General features: G+C 45.7%; 1 protein-coding gene across 21 annotated transcripts in view; it reads left to right on the forward strand.

Annotated features, from left to right (window-relative positions):
• The window catches only part of MAGI1 (membrane associated guanylate kinase, WW and PDZ domain containing 1), a 586630-nt gene that overhangs the window by 342869 nt on the left and 221184 nt on the right, over positions 1 to 22577 (forward strand). For 18 of the 21 annotated variants that reach the window (XM_080671483.1, XM_080671498.1, XM_080671499.1 and 15 more), the window contains exon 2: positions 1841 to 1957. In XM_080671483.1, coding sequence (XP_080527609.1) covers positions 1841 to 1957 — 117 coding nt within the window. Of the gene's footprint in view, positions 1 to 1840; positions 1958 to 19338; positions 19625 to 20024; positions 20071 to 22577 lie in introns of those variants that run through there. The other 3 variants (XM_080671490.1, XM_080671491.1, XM_080671493.1) reach the window with 2 other exon arrangements.

Consider the following 22577-nt stretch of genomic DNA (forward strand, 5'->3'; position numbering starts at 1 on the left):
GGGGGGGAACTTGTTTTCATTTTGCTTGCATAAGAGTGGAAATGTTGGGCTATTTGGTTAGTGAAGGCTTAGCTTTATAATACACTGCTAAATTGTTTTCCCAAGAGAACGAACCATTTTCTACACAATCGTGCTAACACTTGAGATGGTCAGCCTTTAATTTTTGCCATTCTAGTGGGTATGTAGTAGGTCCTTATTGTGGTTTTAATTTGCCTTTCTCTGATAATTAATGATATTGAATACCTTTTCATGTACTTAATGGCCAGTCATATATATGCTTTTGTCTGATCAAACCCTGTGCCCATTTTAGGGGCGAGTGGGTGGGCATTTGTCTTCTTCATTCAGTAAATACTTGTTGAGTAATTGTATGTTTATTGAATGACCTAAGATTGACTTAAATATGTGTATTTTCTTTTTGGCCACTTGAAACTGTAGGTATAATGCAATCAAATAAAATAGTTCAGGTTGGTTGTCAGAATATTCTAAAATGATAAGCTCTAGCAGGGAATCTTGTTCTGAACGTGACATTGGGATATAGATATGTAGTTGCCTGCCCTGGCAGGACATATCACCCTGACTACTCCTGTCATCCGCATGGCCTACTCTTCCTGGCCATGGGGAAGTTACCATCGGGAGACATGACTACTGTGGCTCACACGGATGCTGAGTTGCCGCATTGTTTCTCTAAGGCTAGAAATGCTCTTACCTAGTTTTTATCTTGTCTAAAAATGGAAAGGCAATCCGAGCCTTGTTATTTTTAGCTGTCACTGTCGCGTCTTTCTCCATTAAGAATGAATGTTTGCTAGGCTGATAAGCAGGCCTTCTGTGGATCCTGTGGACTATAATTTGTGTTTATTATTTTAAAAAATTGTTACCTTTTTTTCTGTGGCACATATTTGTAAGAACATATATATTTTTTAGCCTTGTTTTTGTTCTGTTACGTGTAGAGAATTACAAAGAAGTAAACACATAGCACCTCCCAGTTAACTATTGCTTAAACAACAACAATGATAAAAAAGAAATACGTATATAGTGTTTGTAAATCAACACAGGGGAGTAAGATCTCTATATTTCCACCTGTCTATATATAAAGGAGTGATATCTCCTTTAGTTCCCACGTTCAAGACCTTCTTCCCAAAGGAAACGGTTTGAAAAGAACGTCCACATGATTCCCTCCATTTATACGTGGTGTCTCCTTTTCTTCCTTTTCTTTTCCCCAGGAGGGATCAGACAGCGTGCTCTGCTCCACGTATCCCCACAGTATCAACACACACAGACCCAGCTTCCGCACAGGGGCCACTGTTTGGATGAACTATGCTTTACTTAGTTGATCTCTGGTGGTTGTTTCTAGGTTTTTTGTTTTTGTTTTTATTTATTTGTCATTATAAAAGCTGTGCAATAAATACCAATAGAGATTTCAGCAGACTTTTGCAGGTATATCCACAGGGCACATTTCCACCAGTTGGATCCCTGGTCCAAGATCATTTTGTAATTTGTCAGCTCTTGCGAGGTTGTCCTCCTGAAGGCTTCAGCATTGCTCTCTCATATAGTGTTTGCAAATGTCTAGGGTACATATTTTTGCTGTAATGGACTAATTTAAATTCTTTGTTATTTTAGCCTTCTAGTATGATGTGAAATGGGACCCCCAAATCAATGCTGTTTTATTATTGTTGCATCCTTGCTTGCCTTCACCCTTGGGGAGGAAACCCTAAAGTGAGCCCTGCAGGTGACTGAGGGGTGGCAGGAAGGGCCTCCTGTGGTCCCAGCACAGCACAGCCCACGGCTCAGCTCCGGAGGCCGGCGGTTGATGTGCTTTGTCTGTTTTATACATTTCCTGCAGGAGGAAAGCTGAACAAGGACCTGCGGCACTTTCTCAGCCAGCGCTTCCAGAAGGGCTCTCCTGACCACGAGCTGCAGCAGACCATCAGGGACAACCTGTACCGCCACGCTGTGCCTTGTGAGTAGCCGGTGTGGGCACCGCGCCGATGGGCGGCAGTGTGGGAAGTGGAGGGAGAGAGGAGAGCGGCTGGCCCAGTGGCTCCTAAGTCCTGGGAACCACAGTGAACAGTGGGACACACAGCACGCCACAGGGTGATTTCTTGGCCTTCAGGCATTGGCTCTGCCACTCACTAGCTCCTAATGCCGGGCAAATGATTTGTCGCTGTAAGGTTCAGTTTTCACATCAGTGAGAAGGACATGTCACTCACACTAATACCTTCAGAGCCCTGTTCTGAGGAGTAAATGGGATGAGGTACACCAATTCCATGTCGCATGGGCAGGGCATAAGCCTCTATAAATGCTAACCATAGTTGTATCAATGGCATGGACCAGGCCAGAGGCCTTCAGAATGGCCACTGATGGGGGGAGCCTGTGAGGCAGGCGATTGGCAGCTCAGGGGTTGTGCAGTGTCCCAGACGCTACCAAACTGCACCCCATGTGGCCAGTCCTGAGGTGGTGGTCCTAGAAGACAGGCGACTATCTGATTTCATGCAAAGCAAGAAAGAATGATTCTGGTTTTATTACTGGGAAGTTTTCTTGGCTCCTCTTCGTTACCCCATACTTCACAGTTTGAAATACCTTTTTAGAAATACTGTATTTTAATCAGGGAAAGAAAGGAAAAATAAATTGAAGTTCAAGGTACCTGCTTATTGTTTGATTAGTTTGCTATAAATGGCTTTCTTTAATAAATTATATTTCACAGGTAATGTGTGAGAGTTGTGAATGTTTCCTGATACGACTGCAAAAAAAAAAAAAAAAATACATGTAATCTAATCGGAGGCGTGCCATCGCTCCGCAAGAACTCAGACCGTCAATCTAGACCGGGACCCTCTAAGGGACCCTTAGAGAGCAGCTTCTAGAACAGTCCCCCTGCCCCCGTCCCCCATTTTACTTCTTAATAAAACCAGGGCTCCAGGAGGAAAAGAGCTTGACTTCAAGGAACCTGGGTTGGTCCCCAAAGTGGCCTCTTCCTGCTGCGAGGCAGAGCTCTGGACAGAGAGGGTGTGGTCATTAGGTGTCCATGGGATTTCTGGCCCTCAGTTCTCTTCGGCTTTCAGCATTGGCATTGAAACTGTAATCCTAATGACATCCTAATAATTCCTTACCTTGGATTAGTAATAATTTCTAGTGTTAATCACATGGGTTAAGCACAGATTGTCATTCTATTTTTATATATCAAGAAACCAAGGCACTAAGGTAAACCAATAAAAACAGGTTTAAAGGTGACCAGGGCCTCGGATCTCCTGATCCACCATTGCCCTGCCTCTGAGATACTGTTTACTCTTAGAAAAACTTTTTGAGGCTGGGATCTTATACTCATTTTACAGATGAGGAAACAGAGTCGGGCAGATCAAGTAACTCCTAAGTGGCATCTCTTAAGCCATCAGGGCTTGTGGCTGGACCGCAGCTGCTCCTGAAGTTCTAGCACAGCAGGTTTGCAGAATTTAGTAATTGCAGAATCATGATTGTTCTCTATGTAATCTTTCTCCTGCTTAGATTCCAATTTAAGAAATGGGGAATGAAGCACACCATTTCTGGATGCATCTGTGGTGTTACCATGGTTACATTTTTGGCATGCTTTCCCGTTTATGTTTTCCACTGATTTTATTGCACCTGACTGAGCTAAATGACTTGGTTTTAAGCCTACCGTCACGTAGGAACTGGGGCAGAAGTGACCTCAGCCGTCACACACAGTGGAGAACCATGTTTCATCTTTGCTTGTGTACAGGCCTGGGGTTGCATTCCTGAGAAACCAGTAAATTAGGGATTTAGAACGTGCAAATGGCCTTCCTACTGAAAAAGAAAACAAGTAACATTTCATTTTACGTTTCCTTCATAAAATGGGAAGGAAATTCAGCGGAGGCCTGTTTCCGAGGCCGGCGGAGTATGTGCTTTTGAACAGGAGAAGCCGCGAGGGTGGATTCTGTTCCAGGCTTGCACACCTCCGGCCACGGCTGTGTTTACTTTAGTTCTTTGACCCACGTGACAGGTGAAGCAGGACCTCTCTACCACCTGTCCTGCCAGCCGCTCAGGAAGCCTTGCGGCCCTGGGCTTGGAGGATGGATCCTCCTGGCTCTGTGGTAACTGCCCTGGGAACAAGCTCGTGTAATCTGCATTTTCCAGAACTTCCTACTGCTGCTATTTCAGTGACTTCAGTATTTTGAGAAGGGATGACCTCATGAGCAGGTGCTTGAGCGTTGGGCTAGCCTTCTTTTCCTGTACATTTTAGGAGGCTCTGTGGCATGAGACATTAGTAAGTAAAGCCCTTCGTTCTCAAGTTCTTCTCCTAGTGCAGCCTAGCTTCGCACACACCACAAGGGGTTTCACCATCGAGGGTTCCTTTTATCCAGACCCCTGGGCAGCAGCCCTCCCATTGCACAGCTTTATTGAGATACTAGAGGCCCGGTGCATGACATTCTTGCACTGTGGGGGTGGGAGGGGGGTTCCTCAGCCCAGCCTGTGCCCTCTCACAGTCTGGGACCTCCAAGGGGTCCTTAGCGCTGTCATGGAGGCGAGAGAGGCTCCCGTCCCTGCGCTCGCCGGCTGTGAGCCCGGCTTCTGGCTGAGCAGCACTCCCCTTGTGGGAGCGCACTGACCACCAGGGGGCAGCTCCTGCGTTGAGTGTCTGCCCCCTTGTGGTCAGTATGCATCATAGCGACTGGTCATTCTGCCATTCAGTCGATTTTCATATTAGGGTTTTATTATATAGGATGATTCACCTACCATACAACTCACCTGTTTAAAGTGCCCATCCGGTGCTATTTTTGCTTGTTGTTATTCTCCACTCCCACTTTATTCAAAAACTTTTATTTCAATAGTATGACTAAGGTCATCACAATTAAAATTTAATTATATTTGCCATTGAAAATCACCCCCCCAAACAAACAAACAAACACAAATTATGGCAGAAAAGAGAGCTAGATGCAGAGTGAATCGCAGTCCTGGTGTGAAGCCTGAGGGTGTGGCATAGCTGTGTGGCCTTTTGCAACCTCCCTGACCTCTTTATGCTTCAATAAAATGAGAATAGAAACACCCACCTCCACCACTGTCTCCTCAGACCTCTGGCACCCTGGGAGAGGGGTCCGTCACAGGAACAGGCCCAGAGAGGTGACTAGCTTGCCTGGAGTCACACAGTGAGCAAGTGGTCAGGGTTAAGCCAGCCTGTGTACCTCCCGGGGGTGGAGGGGGGAGTGTAATTAATAACACTGTGATTAGAGCAGTGTAACAGGGACCATTGAGAGTGGGATAAAAGGGAGGCTTCTCATTGCTGAGCTGTATAGTGTTAGCTGTTTAAAACCATGGGGATTTATGTTTTAGGGGTGGGGACTATGTAAAAAGAAGTATCTTCTCTATGAATTGCAAGTAACTCACTAATACATACAATAGAAATTTAATAATTGTTTAATGATTATTCAGCTTTTAAAAATCATTACAGGATTCTCTTGGGATATCTAGATTTATCTTAGTTTTTGTTAGGACTCTTCTTAGTATACCAATGGAAAATCACCTTTAAATAATGGATTTGAAATGCATGTAAATGACATCCGTGCTGCTCACTTCTCTCATTCCTCAGAACCACCTGGATAATATTCCTGTCTCCTGCCCCTGAAATTCTGTTGAATTTCCCAACCTCCTTCCCCCCAGTGCTTCAGTCACGGGAACTTCATCCATTCCCTAAACACACCTGCTGCCTTCTAATAACCAGGTAGATACTATTTCCCTACATTTCCATGTGACCAGTTTAAAGCTTTAATCTAGATGCCATGTCCACCATGAAGGCCTCCAAGGATTGTGCCCACTGCCCTCACTGCTCCCAGACCACCCTCTGTGACTCTCTTCAAGCACATATTTGCCTGCTGCATGTCTGTCTGTCCTATCAGAATCTAACCCTGCTGAGGTTGGGCGCTGTCGGCCTCAGTGACCAGCCCATGCCTAGAATATTGCCTGGGCCATAGGATAAATATTTGTTGAATGAATGAACAAAATGAAGAAGTGGAGAAGATGCTCTTTGTGTTCCTTGTTTTATTTATTCCTCGGTTACTTCGCATTAGGGAGAAACAGCAGAGCTGCTTTTGCCATAAAGGTTTTAGAATAAAAGGCAGCTCAGAGGTGTGAGCTCCTAGAAGGCTGCTAGGACTCCTTTGATGACGTGGCTGGCCAGCCAGGCCCAGGAGAAGGTCAGGCTCCGGGGAGCGGGGAGCTGGAGTGCCATTCCCCCTCCTCCTGACTGCAGCCTGGGCCTCTGGACCTGCTGCACTGACAGTTTTCCTGCGTTGTGACCTCCCGTCCCAACTGACGTGACATCTGAAGATGAATGCGATACCTGACAGGGCTTGTCATTCACTACACAGCTGCTGTCACCAGGAGATACAGCTCATCGCCGAGGACTGGCTCCCTGGAGGGCTGCACCACACCACCCGCCCGCTCCTGTCTTCCCTGGGCTCCCCTCTGCGGAGCTCGTAGTCCTTCCAAGCAGAGGTCCCCTGGGACAAGGGGTGGGCACTTTGCTCTGTAGCTTCCACTTGTGGATCAGGGCGCTGCCTGATACTGAGACCCTGTCCCCTGTGGAAGAGACATAGGTCATTGACGAAGCAATTTACAAAGGGGTGAATTGCTTCGATCGACAAGATAATTTAAATTTGATGTGATAGTAAACATAAATGATCCTAATCGTTATTCGTGCCATTTTCAAACCTATTTGAACCTATTAGTTTCTCTAAGTATAGCTGGGCCAGCTCCACTGGCCGAAAGCCAGCCCGGTCTGCAATTAGAGCTGAGGGTACAAACTGCCCAGCTGGTCCAGCGAGCGGCCGGATGAGAACTGGGCGCTGGAACACGCTGCTCTCCTGGGACGCGCATCGCTGGGTGTTTGACATGAGTGTGAAGCTCAGGTCGCGCTTCCTGAGCTGGACAGTGCCACGAACACCCCGGGACTGATGACACGGCAGTCACTGGGCCCTCCTTGCTGTGGTCACTGCCCTGGTCCTCTAACAAGCACTGTCTAAAACGGTGTCGCTTTAGCCTTTACAAAATCTCACCTGTGTGAAATGGTGGCCAGTAACGGTAGTAATAGCTTCCATATGGGCCTCCTTTGCTGTGTATTAGGTATTTGCCATGATCCTTACACATCTGTCAACTCTAACTCCAGCCTCACAGAGGACGCACAGATTAGGAAAGGTCTGGGCTCAAGCCCACTAGACTTTTAATGCCTGCCTCTATTCTACTCAATCCAGTCTTCATGAATTCCCCATCTATTCTCACCTCTTCTCTCCCCATCCTTTACCATCAATAATGTGTTTTCTCATGTGCTCTGGTTTGTCTGTGGTCTGGAGATTCCACCTAGCCACTGACTTCCCCCTTTACTCCCCCTACCTATCCTTTCTTTCCTTCTCCATCAAAAACTACTTCTTCTACATCGATTTCCTATTGGCTGTCCTCAAAGAGGCCAAGAATTAGAGCACAAATGAATGGTTCATGCTGTGGTACAGGGTTCTCCATCCTACAAATACTAGGTGTACCGGTTAATAATGGCAGATTTGGTAAACAAAGAAAACACGATCATTTTCAAGAGAAACATCAAAAGTGCTTTATTCAAAGTAATGTCCATCGCTAGCTACACATTTCCCCATCTTTCAGGTAATTGTGGATACCGTCCCAATAGAACTTTTCTTGTTTTGAGGCAAACCATTCAGAGACCCAATTTTCTACTTCTTCATACGTTTTGAAGTGCTGCTCAGAAAGTGCGTGTGCCATCAATCAGAACAAGTGGTACGAAACGATTTGGCCTTGCATTCGATGTTGATGGCTGACCTGGATCAATCCATGATTCTGTGCGTTTGGGATTCTCAAAATAAATCCACTTTCCATGGCCAGTCACAGTTCGATGCAAAACAGACTTTCTTTCGTGCTGTTGAAGCAACATTTTACTAATGACTTTTCTTTTTTCCATTTGTCTTTCATTCAGTTGATGTGGCACCCATTTTCCTTCCTTTCAAATCTTTCCCATTGCTTGTATACGATTGAAAATTGTTTGCTGAGCAATGTTTAATCTTTCTGCAAGTTGTCTTTGAGTTTGTCACGCATCTTCTTCCAATAATGATTGTAATTGTTGGTCTTCAAACTTTTTTGGTTGACCTGGACGTTCTTTGTCTTTCACATCGAAATCATCACTTCTAAAGCATTTAAACCAGCATTCACAAGTATCTTGAGATGGAGCATGTTCACCATAAGCTTCCCGAAGTATTCAGCAGCATTTTTCTTCAAAATGAAGTAATGAATTAAAACTTCCCACAAATGCTCTTTTTTGGGGCATGAAATTCGACATTTTTAAGTGTAAAAATATCTATGATGTTAACATCTTCAGAGAATTTGACATATGAAGTTTTGAAGCTTGTTGCCAATACAACAAAATAGCATACAAATCAAATTGCATATATATCAACATATGTGTAACTCCATCTATTGAAAAAAATCTACATTATTAACCGGTACACCTAATATTTATATTTTAACAGATGACTTTAAATGTGGTGCTGCTAAAAACATCCTATATAACTATATAATGGGATTGTGGGTGTTTTTGTTTTGTTTTGTTTTCCTTTTTATATTTTTATTTATTTCAGAGAGGAAGGAAGGGGAAGAGAGAGAGAGAAACATCAGTGATGAGAGAGAATCATTGATTGGCTGCCTCCTGCATGCCCCACAGTGGGGATCAAGCCCACAACCCAGGCACATGCCCTGACTGGGAATCGAACCATGATCTTCTGGTTTATAGGTCAATGCTCAACCACTGAGACATGCCAACTGGGCTAACAGGATGTTTTGCCAACAAAGCAGCCTCCTGGGTAGGGATGAATTCTTATGCTTTTGATTTGTTGTACTTTTTACATTGCTTACTAGTAGCTTAGCGTTACGTACATGGAAAACACCTTAAACATAGGATGCCCTCTGTTGCTGGACCACTTCTCACAGTTTCCTGTTCCACCAGCTGAGATGTGGCTTGTGTTTCACAAAGTAATGCTATAGTCAAGTAAGCAGTTTTATGCCCAATTCAGAAACCATGGCTTTTATGCCCATGGCTTAGAAAAAATACCTTTTATTTAGATCCGGGGTCCTCAAACTATGGCCCGCGGGCCACATGCGGCCCGCCAAGGACATTTATCTGGCCCGCCAGGTGCCGCTGCCTGTCCTGCTTAGCAGCCGACTCGTCCAGGGCCCGCAGTGCACTTAGGAATTTGTTCATAGTTTTTTTTTTAAACTATAGTCCGGCCCTCCAATGGTCTGAGGGACAGTGAACTGGCCCCCTGTTTAAAAAGTTTGAGGACCCCTGATTTAGATACTAGAGGCCTGGTGCACAAAATTTGTGCATGGGGGGGAGGGGCGGTCCCCTCAGCCCAGCCTGCACCCTCTCCAATCTGGAACCCCTGGGGGGATGTCCAATTGCCAGACATCCCTCTCACAATCCTGGACCACTGGCTCCTAATCACTCACCTGCCTATCTGCCTGATTGCCCCTAACTGCCCCTCTGCCTGCCTGGTCTCCCCTAACTGCCGTCCCCACTGGCCTGATTGCCTCTTACTGCTCCCATTCTGGCCTACTCGCTCCTCACTGCCCCCTCCCCCCGCCAGCCTAATCACCCCCAACTGCACCCCCTTCCCACCGGCCTGGTCACCCCTAACTGCCCTTCCCCCCCGCCAGCCTGGTCACCTCTTACTGCCCCCGTGCCAGCCTGGTTGCCCCCAAGTGCCCCCCTCTGCCGGCCTGGTTGCCCCTAACTGCCCCTCCCCCACCCTCCCCGCCGGCCTGGTCGCCCCATGCAGCCTGCTTGTACAGTCATTTGGTTATCCTTCACTAACCCCCCTGCTGGCCTGGTCATAGGCAGCCATCTTGTGAGGGCCTGAGGGCTAATTTGCATATTACCTCTTTATTATATAGGATAATGTGGATAATAGTTACTGTTAACAAATGTTCATCCACATGACTGCTTGGAAGGGCACTGAAGATTGTGAGGGATGTGAGAATGTTCTCTGTTATTCTGATAACACCCACCCGATAGATGCCAGGCACACACCTACTTTGCGACAACCCAAAACAAAATGGCCATCCTCATTCCCACAGCCTCCCACCCCAGTGGGGCTGTGTGGAGCTTTCCCAGCAGCGAGCCCCTGAGGAGGTCTGGGACCTTTCCTCTCCTCCCAGGGGGGTGGGGTAGCGCTCGGGTGTAACAGGCTTTCTGGGGGGTTGGGTTGGAGCAGCTGGCAGGTTCTCCCACTCATGGATTTTGTTGACTTGAACAGGTGACCCAGGCTTCCTGGGCTTCTATTCTCCCATTAGCATCACTGTTTCTGAGAAGTCCAGAGCCCAGCAGTGAGCCAGACACCTCACAGGCCTCTCTCCAGTCAGACTCTCTCCCCTGCCTCCTCCCTCCTTTCTCCAGTCAGACTCTCTCTCCCCTGCCTCCTCCCTCCTTTCTCCAGTCAGACTCTCTCCCCTGCCTCTGTCCCTCCTTTCCAGCATGAATCCTCAAGCCACATTCTCCCCTTTCTCTTTTTAAGTTCTCATTAGGCTTTGGGCCTTATTTATATGACTATCTTTTTTTTTAATGATTTATATGATTCTTTTGGGGACGCTAAGTTAAAATCATTTCCTAGCATTTGTTGAGTAACAGCCTCACACTAGCAGTGAGGCGAGAACACAGGGAAGATTAATAATTGGATGATTTAGCCAATAATAGGCCTGCTTGAAACAGCGCTTTCTCTGCATATTCCCAGCATCAGCTAATTCCCCAATGTTCTTTTTCTTTGTGTTTCTTATTATATGTTGTTACCCTAATTGCCATTGTATATTTGCTGAGTAGATGAAGTCATTGGAAAAAAAATAAAAGAAAAACTACAAACGTAAGAGCTCCTAACACTGGACTTGATTTATGTGTGTCTTTTAATAGACTCATATAAACACGGCTGGTGCTCTTTTTTCCAGGGTTCTCAGGAGTGTAGAAAAAGGGAAAGTCATAGGAGTCTAGATTTAAGTTTAATTAGAGTTGATGTAATTTATAATCTTCTTATGAAAACATGTTAGTTCAGCCTCACTGCTTAATAAATCTCTCCTTAACTGAGTGGTTACTATATGTACCAGGCACTGTGCTAAGTGATTTACAAGTTTTGACTCTTTTAACCCTCTCTAAACCCTGCGAGACATAGTATTATCAACCCTGTATGATGAGTGTGCAGTGTCGGTGTGGGGAACTTAGGTAAGACGCTTGTTCAAGGATGCACAGTTTAATAATGATGGAACCCAGGCTCATATCCAGTTCTCACTGCCTGCAAGAGTCTACGCTCTTGCTATATTTTTTTGGGCCCAGTCACCTTGGAGAACATTTTTTAAATTAATATATTGAATTTTTTAAAAAAGAATCTTTTCTTAATAACGTATGGATTAATCCTTGGCTGGGTGTAGGATATTAAAATATCTGTTTCACAGTCTTGTTAATTTATTTAATTGCTTTATAAATTTAGCTCGACATTTTCATCCAGATTTATTGCAATTATAAAGCAATTTCCACAGCAATTTTTATAGGAACATAGAAGTTTTCACAGTATCCTTACTGTCTATTATTTAAGAGATGGCTTTACCAAGTTTGAGTTTCCCAAGAATCATTCAAATAAAGTACAATATATTTTATTTCATTTATTTACTTTTATTGATTTTAGTGAGAGAGGAAGGGAGAGGAAGAGAGAGGGAAACATCCATGTGAGAGAGAAACATCTATTGGTTGCCTCCTGCACACATCCCAACCTGGGACCAAATTCTTAACCTGGGCATGTGCCCTGACCAGGAATCCAACCGGTGACCCCTCGGTGCACAGGACGAAGCTCAACCAACTGAGCCACACCAGCCAATATTACACTGAGTGACCAGACTATTATGCGTTCAGAGATCATAATAATCTGGCCACTCAGTATATTTTAAAAGAAATCTCCTTATATCAAATGTGTTCAATAATATATTACAAGTAATTTCCAGCTTCTATAATGGATTATGTACATTTATGTTAAGATCCAAAAAAGGATACTTACCAGTTATCCTCTGACGAGCTTACCTAAAGTCCCAATGAAATGAGCTACCCCAAAGGATTACCTTACATTTAAAGAAGTAGACATCACTCAATGACATATTTTCCTATTGTATTTAAAATTAACCATTTACGTATTCCTATTTTAGGAAATACTCCCATGTTTTCAGGGGTAATGGGCTATGGTAAATGCATCTTACTCTCGAATGACGACAAAACATTGTAAGTGGTTAAAAATGCATTAAATGCGGGAGAAAGAAGGAGAGAACAAATGACAAGCCAATAGGTGGAAATGTTACTATTAGATAAATCTGGGTATACAGTGTTCGTTGTACTATTCTTATTCTTGCAACTTTCTGGAAATTTGAAGTTATTTCTAAAGAAAGTATTTTAAGACTTAATCCATACAAAAAATTAAAAAGCAACAAATACAGTTTTTGGGATGAGAATTATATGTGTTATGTTTTCATATCCCCCATTATTAATTATCAGTGCTTTTAGCCTATAATTGAGATTTATTATTAAATATGGAGCGATTAGCCTGGAAGACATTGTACATATAATAAAACAAAAATCGACCACTTATGGAATATCAAGTATAGGCTGAGAATTTTAATGATAGTTTCTCACTTATGGGGAGGAAGCTGAGACATGGTGATGCTAAGTGACTTGCCCCACAGCTATGGAATGGATGGAACCAGGCAGTCAGGATGGATACCAGTGCTCCCTCTAGTAACCACCACATTTTATTCACTAAGACTATGTATGTGTACATCTGTATATACAGATACATATGCACATACTGAAGACTTTTAGAAAATAAACAAGGAAAATTATTTTACATGGATCCGAAATACCTGCCAATGAGATTCTAGGTGGCTATGAAAGTATAATGATAATTATTATTAACACTGAGCACTTGCCATGTGCCAGGTTTTATTCTGTGTTCGCATAATAACTCATTTAATCCTCACGATGACCCTGGAATGCAGATGCTGTTACTCTCCACATTCCTGGAACTGAGGAACAAAAAGGTTAAACAACTTGGTCAAGATGTCACAGCTACTAAGTGGTAGAGCTGTGGAGTGTTGTTCTAGAAGTTTTGCTCTTAACCGGTAACTCATATTGCCTATTTTGTAGCTCTAGAAAAGATCTGAGAAAAACAAGAAAAAGAATCAGTAACTAAACATATTCCTTTTCTTTGGTGTGTTGTCTTTTGTTATTTGGTCTGTGATAGTTACTTGCTCCTCTTAGATTCCATCAAAGCCACTACATCATTCAACTCCAGGGGGCACTATTTCGTTTGTAATCTATGTGAATGGTGCCTTGGTGGGCAGCCCTCTGACTGGTTTTTACAGTGGCTGAGTTCTCTTCAGAGGAGATACTCAGCTAGACTTAAAGCCTGAGGGATAGAATCAAATTTCCATTCATTCAGGAGGTACGTGCCTCAACCATGCTCTCCAGGTATGGTGAAGTGGTCCCTTACCCCAGTAAGGATAATATCCCCTGGATGCTTGAACACCAGAGGCCTAATCTAATCCAGTTACAAGATCTCTCTATTCTTAGTTCAGCTAATTAAAGGCTGGAGACAGTATTAAAATTGGATCTTATTGGTGGGTAGTAACTATTATTTGTTTTCTTTTTTCATCAATCAATTGATCCATCTACTTACCCAACCATTCTCCATTTATGCCATTTATCTGTGCATTCAACCAACATGTAGTAAATACTACTGTGAGCAGGTAACATTTCCTGCTCTAGGGGAGTTCACAGTGTAGTGGGGAAGACAGACAATAGCAGCTATCCTAGAGTAAGGTAAGTCCCATGATAGGGTAAGCCCAGGACTGAATGACATACAAGAATGAGCACCAACCTCAGTCTTGAGACCAGCGAATCAGTGTGAGCAGGAAGTGAAACAAATACCAAAGGAGAGGTGAAATGAAGGCAGTGGAACCTCTTTCCCAGGGAGAGTCAGGAAAGATCTACCCATGGGACCGTGGGCAAGTGACTCTCCTTAACATCTCTAGGCTTACCTTGACTTTAAAAGGAGTATTTCTACTAGGGGCGTAATAGATACAGTAAGCATCCCTATCGCCAGGCCCAGTCTCAAGATAATGAAGTCCTTTGGATGGTGCTTGCTCCTGTGGCCCTCCTAAGGACTGAGAGATCTGACTCTTATGAAATATTTGAAAACACAACAACAAAGACTAATGCAACAGCAAAAAGTTAGGACATGGTCTTAATGTTAGCATTTATTTAATGTTTTTAACATTCACATAGCAATGTGGTATAATCGCACTATTCACTAATTGCAAGATGCAAAAAACATTAATTCAAGGTACATGAAAGTCAGTGTAGTCTGAAAATAGACCCCAAGTTTAAGTATATTTTCTTCTTTTTAGTGTGTCTTTATAACTGTAGGTATCACTTTATTTGAAGAGAACAAAGTCTAAATTTGAGGCACTTCATGAGTAGGAGGCCTGGGTTAAATGACTTTTTTGCCCCTTCCCTTCCTTGGCAACCTTGGGAGGTATGGGATGCTATGGGGGGGGGGGGGCACCTCTGAGCCAAGGCATGGCTGTTTCACACTCAGATGTAGTTGCTTATTATGGAAGAAGGCTGAGCAGGGTAGGTGACAGTTGTCAAGAACTGTGTAAATGAGAGAGATAGGTGCTAACGGAACCCCAGTTTTACCAGGGCACAGCCTCCTCATTCATTTCTCACCACTCCTGTCATCAGAAGAAAACTATTGTTGGCCCATGTCTTCTGAGGATGCCGTATTTCTCGTTGGGGCTTCTCTACTCGCATGAGCTGCCTCTGAGAAGTGGACCTTAAGTGCTTTGCTTTGGTTATGCTAGAAGGGAAGTAATCTTCTAGGTCAACAAGCTGATGCCCTGTAAGTGATTTATTACATTGGCTTTCTAATTGCAGTTGCTCTACGTAAATGAACTTGACATTTTTCTCCTTTCCCATCTCCTAAGATGAACATTGTTACCTGTAGGGTTGTTAGGAGTTACAGCGTCAGTATCCTATGTTTTCATCTTCAGTTGATTCGAGGGATGCACATTTCTTATTTCCATCTCTAAATGGTTTTGCACAGTCTCAGCTTCACTTAATTAGTGATTTGGAAAAAAAAGACATCTATTTCAGTGGAATTTTGAAAAAATGCTGCCCAACTTGTAGATAAAGTATTCTTCAAGTGTGATATGACTTGAAAATGAGACATCATATGGGGGCATTAGGGAGACTGAAAGTCGGCCAGGTTCCAACCATGTTGCCTGCTGGACTATAGCTAATTCTGGGAATTACAAGAAAGTCCTTTGACCTAGGTCTCCCTTGTTTTCCCCAGGGAATAGAAATGTGTGGCTAATACAAGTTTGATTGAATTTCCTGTTGGTTGCTGAATGTATCCTTCCGTAGGCCATGTGCTACGGAAGGTCTGAATGGTGGGTATTCAGACCCCTTCATTTCGCTAGAATGAGACACCCATGCAAATCTCCTCAGCTCACTGTGGATGTGGCTCATGTACTAATTGAGAAACACTGTCAGATATAATTAAGAAAATATGGTCTCTCTAAAGAACATAGACTAGATGAAAAAAATAACTTGTTGATATGGCACTTGCTGTTTTGTTCTGAATTCATAGTATTTGCTTTAGGGGCCTGGCCTCCCTGCCGCATCATCTCTCTCCCTCCCTCTGTTCTTCCCTCCCCCTCCCCCGCTCTCCACTCTCTTCCTTCTCTCTATTTCCTTCCCCTTCTCTCTTTCCTCTCCTTTTACCACAAACTGGTCTGTTTCTCCCCCTTGTTCCAAACTTGGTGGAGTAGCATGCCAGTTATGCCAGTTACTGGAGCTAGGCATTTTGGGGTTCTAACAGAGAGTGCATTTGTTTTGTTTTTTGATTTGAGGTATTACATGCATATAGTAAGCTCTATAAATCTTAAGCACAGAGCTTGAAGTGTTTTTACGCGCGCGCACACACACACGTCTGCACCCACGTGTCCATGCACACACACATCCATCCCTGTAACCATTACTCAGATCAATATATAGAACATGTGAACTTCCCAGCAGGCCTCTCCTGCTCCCTCCCACTGAACACTTCTCTCTCCCAGAGGTAAGTAACCTCGGTTCTGAATTATCACCCTAGATTAATTTTGCCTGTTCTAGAAGTCCATATAAATGGAGTCATGCAACATGTATTCCTTTGTTCTAACTTCTTAGGCTAGCATTACTTCTGTGAGATTCCTCCATATTGTTTGCATGTAACAGTAGTTTGATTTTTTTATTGCTATATAGTCTTGCATTGTAGTAATATATCATGATCTATTTGTCCATTATTCTGTTCATTAGAATTGTCAGCACCTGTTAGCTCCTGCTGGCAACATTCTTGTATAAGCATGGTATGCTTGCTGTTGGCCTTTTTCTCAAACCTCTTTACTATGTCCAACAGTGTATGTACATGGTATGTGCTCAGTAAATACTTGTGGGAAGACGTGCAGAGCAAGCTTTGTGAGGAATGCACACCTGTGTCAGCAGTGATTGGACGGCAGCAAACACTGACACAGCACTTTTCTCTGTGCTGGGCGCTCAGTCTTTGTAACAAACCCTGTGGGGCAGGAACCTTGTATCCCATGTTTCAGGTGGGAAGGGGAGGTGCATGGTAGTAGTCTCTTACCCAATGATTCGTACTGAGAAAGAGCCCCAGGTGGGTTTTGAAGGAGCCTCATCGGTGGTCACATTTCCACAACATTTAATTAGTCCACTCCTGATCACTTCCCTAATTGTTTTCAAATTGTTCAATGAGGGAAACTCTTGGCCCTTTTCTCACAGTTGTTTGTTAAAAATTTCTAGTGAAGAAGTGTCTGCACTCTGATGCCACTCTAAACTGTGCCCCGAGGACACCGCATGCTCACCCTGAAGGTTGAGGAGCCAGGTCCTGAGGGAAGGCTGGCCCAGGGCTAGGCCTTTGTGTGGGACAAAGGAGTTCAGAAGAAATGCAGTGAAGCATCTCTGCTGGACTAGCTGGAGACCACACAGGCTCAGGCAGGCTCAGCTTTGAGATCCGTATGTACTCTGATAAGAAGCAAGTAGATTTTCATGGAATCTTCTACTTCTGCTTTACTTATGCATGGAAACCTGGTCTTTGGAGCTCTGGGTGAAAACAGTTTGTTATTGTCAAGGCTATTTCCAAACCAAATGAAAGCTGTTTTTCTCCCCCTATTGAAGACTGGAAAGCTACATCCTGAATATTTCTTTCCTTCTTTCTTTCAGGGAGAGAATGGAGTTTGTGTTCTTGTCCCTTTCCGTACAGTTTCTATGCAGCTTCCTTGTGAAACAGCAATTTAATTTATACTGCACAATCATTTTCTTGTGGAAAATTAATAAAATAAAAATTTCATTTTTCAGTATTAGGTTGTGGCTAAAGCTTTTCAAAAGTGTTAAATAGAATCTGCTTTTCTTTTTTTGATGATGATTAAAAGGGCCATGATCTGACTGTCCACATGTATTACATTCATGGTTGATAAAGAAATGATTCCCTTAAGTTTATTTTCACTCTCAGACCAAATATATAAGCTAATACTTCACCTTCCGCTCCCAGGGCTTGCGCCTTCCTAGGTAGGTGTGGAGCAAGCTGGCAGCAAAGGCCTTTGCTCTCTCCCAAGGCCTCGCCCACTCTTCAGACAGGCAGAGTGACGTCCAGGGCTGGGCTCTGCGCTTCTAAGGGGGCCTGGGAGCTGTTCAGCGTGCAGGGCCCGCAGCAGCAGAGGATGGCTTTCATTTTGTGGAGACACTTTACACAGAGACAATTTAGTGAGCACTTAGCGCGGTGAATGGTGCCAGGCCCTTGGTACACATTATTCTCCCAGCAAGCGGATAGGTTTTATTCCATTTTTTATACAGGGAGGAACAGGCTCAGCCTGGCAGGGTACTTATCCATGGTCACACAGCAGGAAAGTGGAGCAATGTGAGCCTGCCTCGAGTTGAGGCTTTGACCACCATGCGTGACCAGAAGGACAGGAAGCGTTGAAATGCATTCCTTCCACATGCTGATGTTCAGGGGACAGACAGTCAGACGTCCATGCACACGGGGACTGCTGGCCGAGTCACACTGGGAAGGGACAGACTTGTTTTCTCATCTGTGATGTGAAGGCCCGCCCGCACTGCATCCCATCCAGGGATGGATGTTACCTTGTTACTGGAACCGTTCCGCTGGCCCATCACCTCCGCCATTCATTCTTAAGGCTGCTTTCCCATCACATGGGCCTCCGCCCATTTTGAATGGAGGTTCTGATTCCCTTCTCCTCCCACCCCCCAGGGGGAGGGAGGTCCCTTGCTTCTGCCTCCCTTTCCTATTTTCCTACTATTCTCCACTCAGAGCCTCTCCCAGCCCCTTCCTTTCCTTCTCTTTGAGCAGTGGAGTGAATTCTGGGGATGGTCGTGCCTGGCTCTAACACCTGGCTGAGCGAGGCAGGCCCAGGGCTGACTTCCTGCTTGACAGTCTGGGCATCCTCTGTCTGTGACAAGGAGTGGCATCAGCAGTTGCCAAGGACTGACCACCTGGCACTAGAAAAAGCTTACCTCTCCAAAGGCAGAGGTCTACCAGGGGCAGGGAAGGGTGTCTCATCAGACACGGAATGGAGATAATGCCTAGACTCCTACAGATGCTTTCAAAACAGATGCTTTCAAAGGGCTTGAGTGACAGAGATAAGCAGCAAAGCAACAGCTTGGTGCTGAGCCAGATTCTGCCCTTAATTCTTGAAGTGCCTGTTCCTTGAAAGTGGATTCTTCCCATTAATATTCTAAGCCTCTCTGTCCACCTTTATCTTAATTCCAAGGAAAACTGTGATTTCAAACATGAGAGTTGTTATCTTTGAAATTCCCTCCAGAGGTGGGGGAGAGGCAGCGAGATGGAAAAGGCGGGGGGGGGGGGGGGGTCCCACCTGAAGCACCGGAGCCTTCTGCCCCATCGCCTCAAGTCAGCGTTGCACCCCTAACCAAGAGTCTCCACCTTCCCCCGCCCTCAGCCACCCGGGGAGCAGCCCCATTCCCCGCCCTCCCTTGGCCTGGGGCTCCCGCAGGACCTAGCGGGCACATGGGACCTGACTGCCTGGCCAGAGAGATGCCGGCCTGCTCTGCTTGGCCAGCCCCGCAGGTGCGCCCTCATCCCCTGGCCTAGATAGCCGGCAGCCTCCAGGAGCCGGGCTGTGATGTAATGCTCTTTTTTCACACTCAGGCTTAAATACAGATGGAAATTGTTGTCATGTGTTAGAAATGTCGCCAGTAATATAAAAGGCGCAAGCTTGGGCATCTTCTCTCCCTTCTCGCACCGTCAGCTGCTCCTGCCGCCTGCCTGCACCTTCTTCCCTCGCAAACCGCCCTGTGGTCAGGTGGCCACGGCGCCCCGGCTCGCTGAGGAAGGGGTTCGGATCCCCCCCCAATCCCCCCGCCTCTCTCTACAGCCGCTGCAGAGCCGAGGACCGGCCTGGTAGGAGGCTCTTTCAGGCTCACAAAGGGAAGGATTAATCTTGGCGATCAGGCTGGGGTTTGCAGGCAAGTACAAGTGGTCCAGGATCGCCCCTCGCTGCCCCCCGCCGCCCTGCCCATCTCTGGACTCTCCGCTCCGCCGCTGGAGGGACCTGGGGACGGGCGGGCGGGCGGCGGCAGAGGCGCCCGGCGTGGGGTTTGCGCTCGGGCTGTGGGAACATCCATGGAGGTGAAGATGCCGCGTGTGGTGTGTGGACCAGGGAGGAGGGGCGGGGAGAAACCCGGCCAGCTTGGGAGGCCAGATGGCTGCGGCTGCGGTTTAATTCACCGGCAGGCCCGTTTGGCCGGACAGGGGGAGGGGGAGGGGGAGGGGAAGAGGGAGAGAAACATCAGGGGTCAGTGGGTAGGGAGAGGCGGGTTCTGGAGCAGATGCCTGGCGAACAATGGGGCTTTTGAAGGGGATGCTGGAGGAAGTGTGGCCCGCGCTTTGTATCGCCTCCTCCGCATTGCAGGTTGGAATCGGGCGGCTACATTTTAATGAAGTGCATTCCAAAGTGTGCTAGTCAGCCTGGGCTCGGCGAGGGGCTCGGCTGAATGGGGACCGGGCGTGGGAGGGGGAGGGGGCCGGCGCAATGAGTTCCTGATGGATGGTAGAGGAGGAGATGAAAGCCGGCTCAGTGTGGAGGGCAGGGAAGGGAGGGGGAAGTCAATACGTCCCCGCGCATCTTAATCGGCTCCAGCAGGTGTTGGTAACTGTGTTGCTGCATTGTTTCGGCGGCTGGGAAGGCGGGAGCCGAGAGCCGAGAGCCCAGAGCCGCTGCTTGGGGCGGGCGCGGTGGGCAAATGCCTTTGCACTTCGGAGGGCTTTGCAAGCTCCCGGGAATTAATCCAGGAGGAAGGGCCTGCATCCGCACCCCCTCCCGTTTTCCCCATTTTCCCCATTTTTAAAAGAAAGACTTGTACTTGCAGAAGGCTTTTTAAGTCCGCTTCCTGGAAATTAACATGTGTGTGTCACAGCAGTCTTAACTAGGTAAGGTACGCATGTCTGGGGGCTTCCAGAAAATAGAAAGCGTAATCTAGAGTCGGGCTTGCTGGAGCTTGGAGCAGCAAGGCCAGGCTCCCTGTCCTTCTTGGAAGTGAACGGCCAAGCCAGGAAGGCTGGGGATTGTTAAGTCTTAAGTTGCATTGCGCTGGGTACCTGCAAGAAGCAAGCTGTCATGTCCATGGTGTTGTTACATACACTTTGCCTCACAAACAAAGGGGGTGGATTTGTGCCTGAGCCAAATTATCTGAGGGCAGGTGTGACACATGTATGAGGATTAGCTGTGTGTACCCCTTGCTCTTTCCTAGAGTTTACCATGCTCAGGGCACTGCCTGTTGAGAATCATTTGGGAGACGACTCCTGAGTGTGTGTGTCTGGCTAGCCTCGCTGGCTTTGTTGTTGTCTGTTTGTTGACTATTCCTCGTGAACAAGTACTCATTGCTTTAGGAAGGTTCAGACATATTTGTTGCAGGTTCAGATAAAACTGGAAGCTTTTGCATGAGGGCATTAGGACATTTTTTAAGTGTATATATTCCATGTACAGAATATGAACTTGGTAACCTCCAGAATAGCCTACTGTCTTTCTGGTCCTGGGGAAATAAATGCATTTCTTAGTTGAGAAAATCTTGTGTTTTATCATCTGTAAAGCTATTAACCTCTGAAAACTGGTGTTTTATGATAACTTTGGAAGCCCTCAAGTATCGATTGCTATCAGCTCTTAGGTTCTGTTCATGATTTTACTTGCACTGCAACTCGTCAACAAGATGCAGCTCATCACTTGCCAGTGGATTTTAGTGCTCTAGGAAGCGCTGGCAGATTAATGGCATCAACAGAGGCCTGATCCCTCCATTTCTAACTGAGCCAACAAAAGCCTTCTGCTCCATCCTCCCCAGGCTTTTCCTCTTCTGGTTTTGGGAAAGGGGTGGGGCCTGGGGGAAGAGTCCCTGCTGAGGACACTCTTCTTAGCCCCTGGCCCCCACCAGAGGTAAAGACTGAAGGTCACTTGTGTGCATTTCTGTGTGGTTTCTTCCTCACACTGCATCTTTCAGGCTGTATTTATGTGGCGGCATTTTTTAAAAATTGGGGGTTTTGGTGTTTGGATTTGTTGTGCTTGTGTCAGTTTGTTGTTCTTTGCCCTCAATTGTGGCTCTTGACTGTGTCTATTATTACCTATAGGTCTTGCTGAGCAAAAAGCATGGGTGGTTGTGTTTATTATGACACGCCTCTCCCACCCCTGCATCCCACCCCACTCCCATCCCCATCCCAGAGACCAGAGCCTCCGGCCTTTTAAGTTAACATTGGCTGGAAGAAGCAGGTTGTCATGTGGCCCAGGTATGTCTGCTGGACCCAGGTCTCCAAAAACTTGCAGATAACAGTTTCATTAACAGAAAGGACCTCCTTGAACCACTGTATACCTAGGACTATTTTGTGATAAGTGCCAGTAGGCTTTTCACGCCCTCATGTGAAAGAGCAGAATGTACCCATGTGTTAAAGGCACCATAAGTAGTGACGTGAGCTGATATTACTAAGACACGTCCCGCACACACTGCTAATGAGGCGCCCCTCCTCTTGTCATATGGCTGTGGGTAGAGGAGAGGAAAAAGAGGTGAGAAGGAGAGATTTCCATGTTCACAAGGGAGCCAACCACCATGTTTAATTGATACCAGTTATTAAAAGGTTGAAGGATAACTTCTGTTTCTATGTCATATAAAGCAAGTAATGTGATACCAATTGTGATCACATATTTAATGAGCCAAATAACTTTGTAGACCTAAGTTGGAGTTGCTGTAGGGAAAAGAATTGGTGAGACACTATAACTCAAGGCAAAAGGATTTCTAAAGTTAAAAGTCAATGTGGAAATGATATAAGGAAAAGTTAAATCAAAAGATTCCCTCCACCCTGCTCAAAACACTCCCAATTTTTCTTTCCAACTATATTTTTATGGCAAAATCCAGTTGGTTGTCAGCATGTTTGTTT

The sequence above is a fragment of the Plecotus auritus genome, assembly GCF_963455305.1.
Source record: "Plecotus auritus genome assembly, chromosome: 6".
NCBI classification, from domain to species: Eukaryota; Metazoa; Chordata; class Mammalia; order Chiroptera; family Vespertilionidae; genus Plecotus; species Plecotus auritus.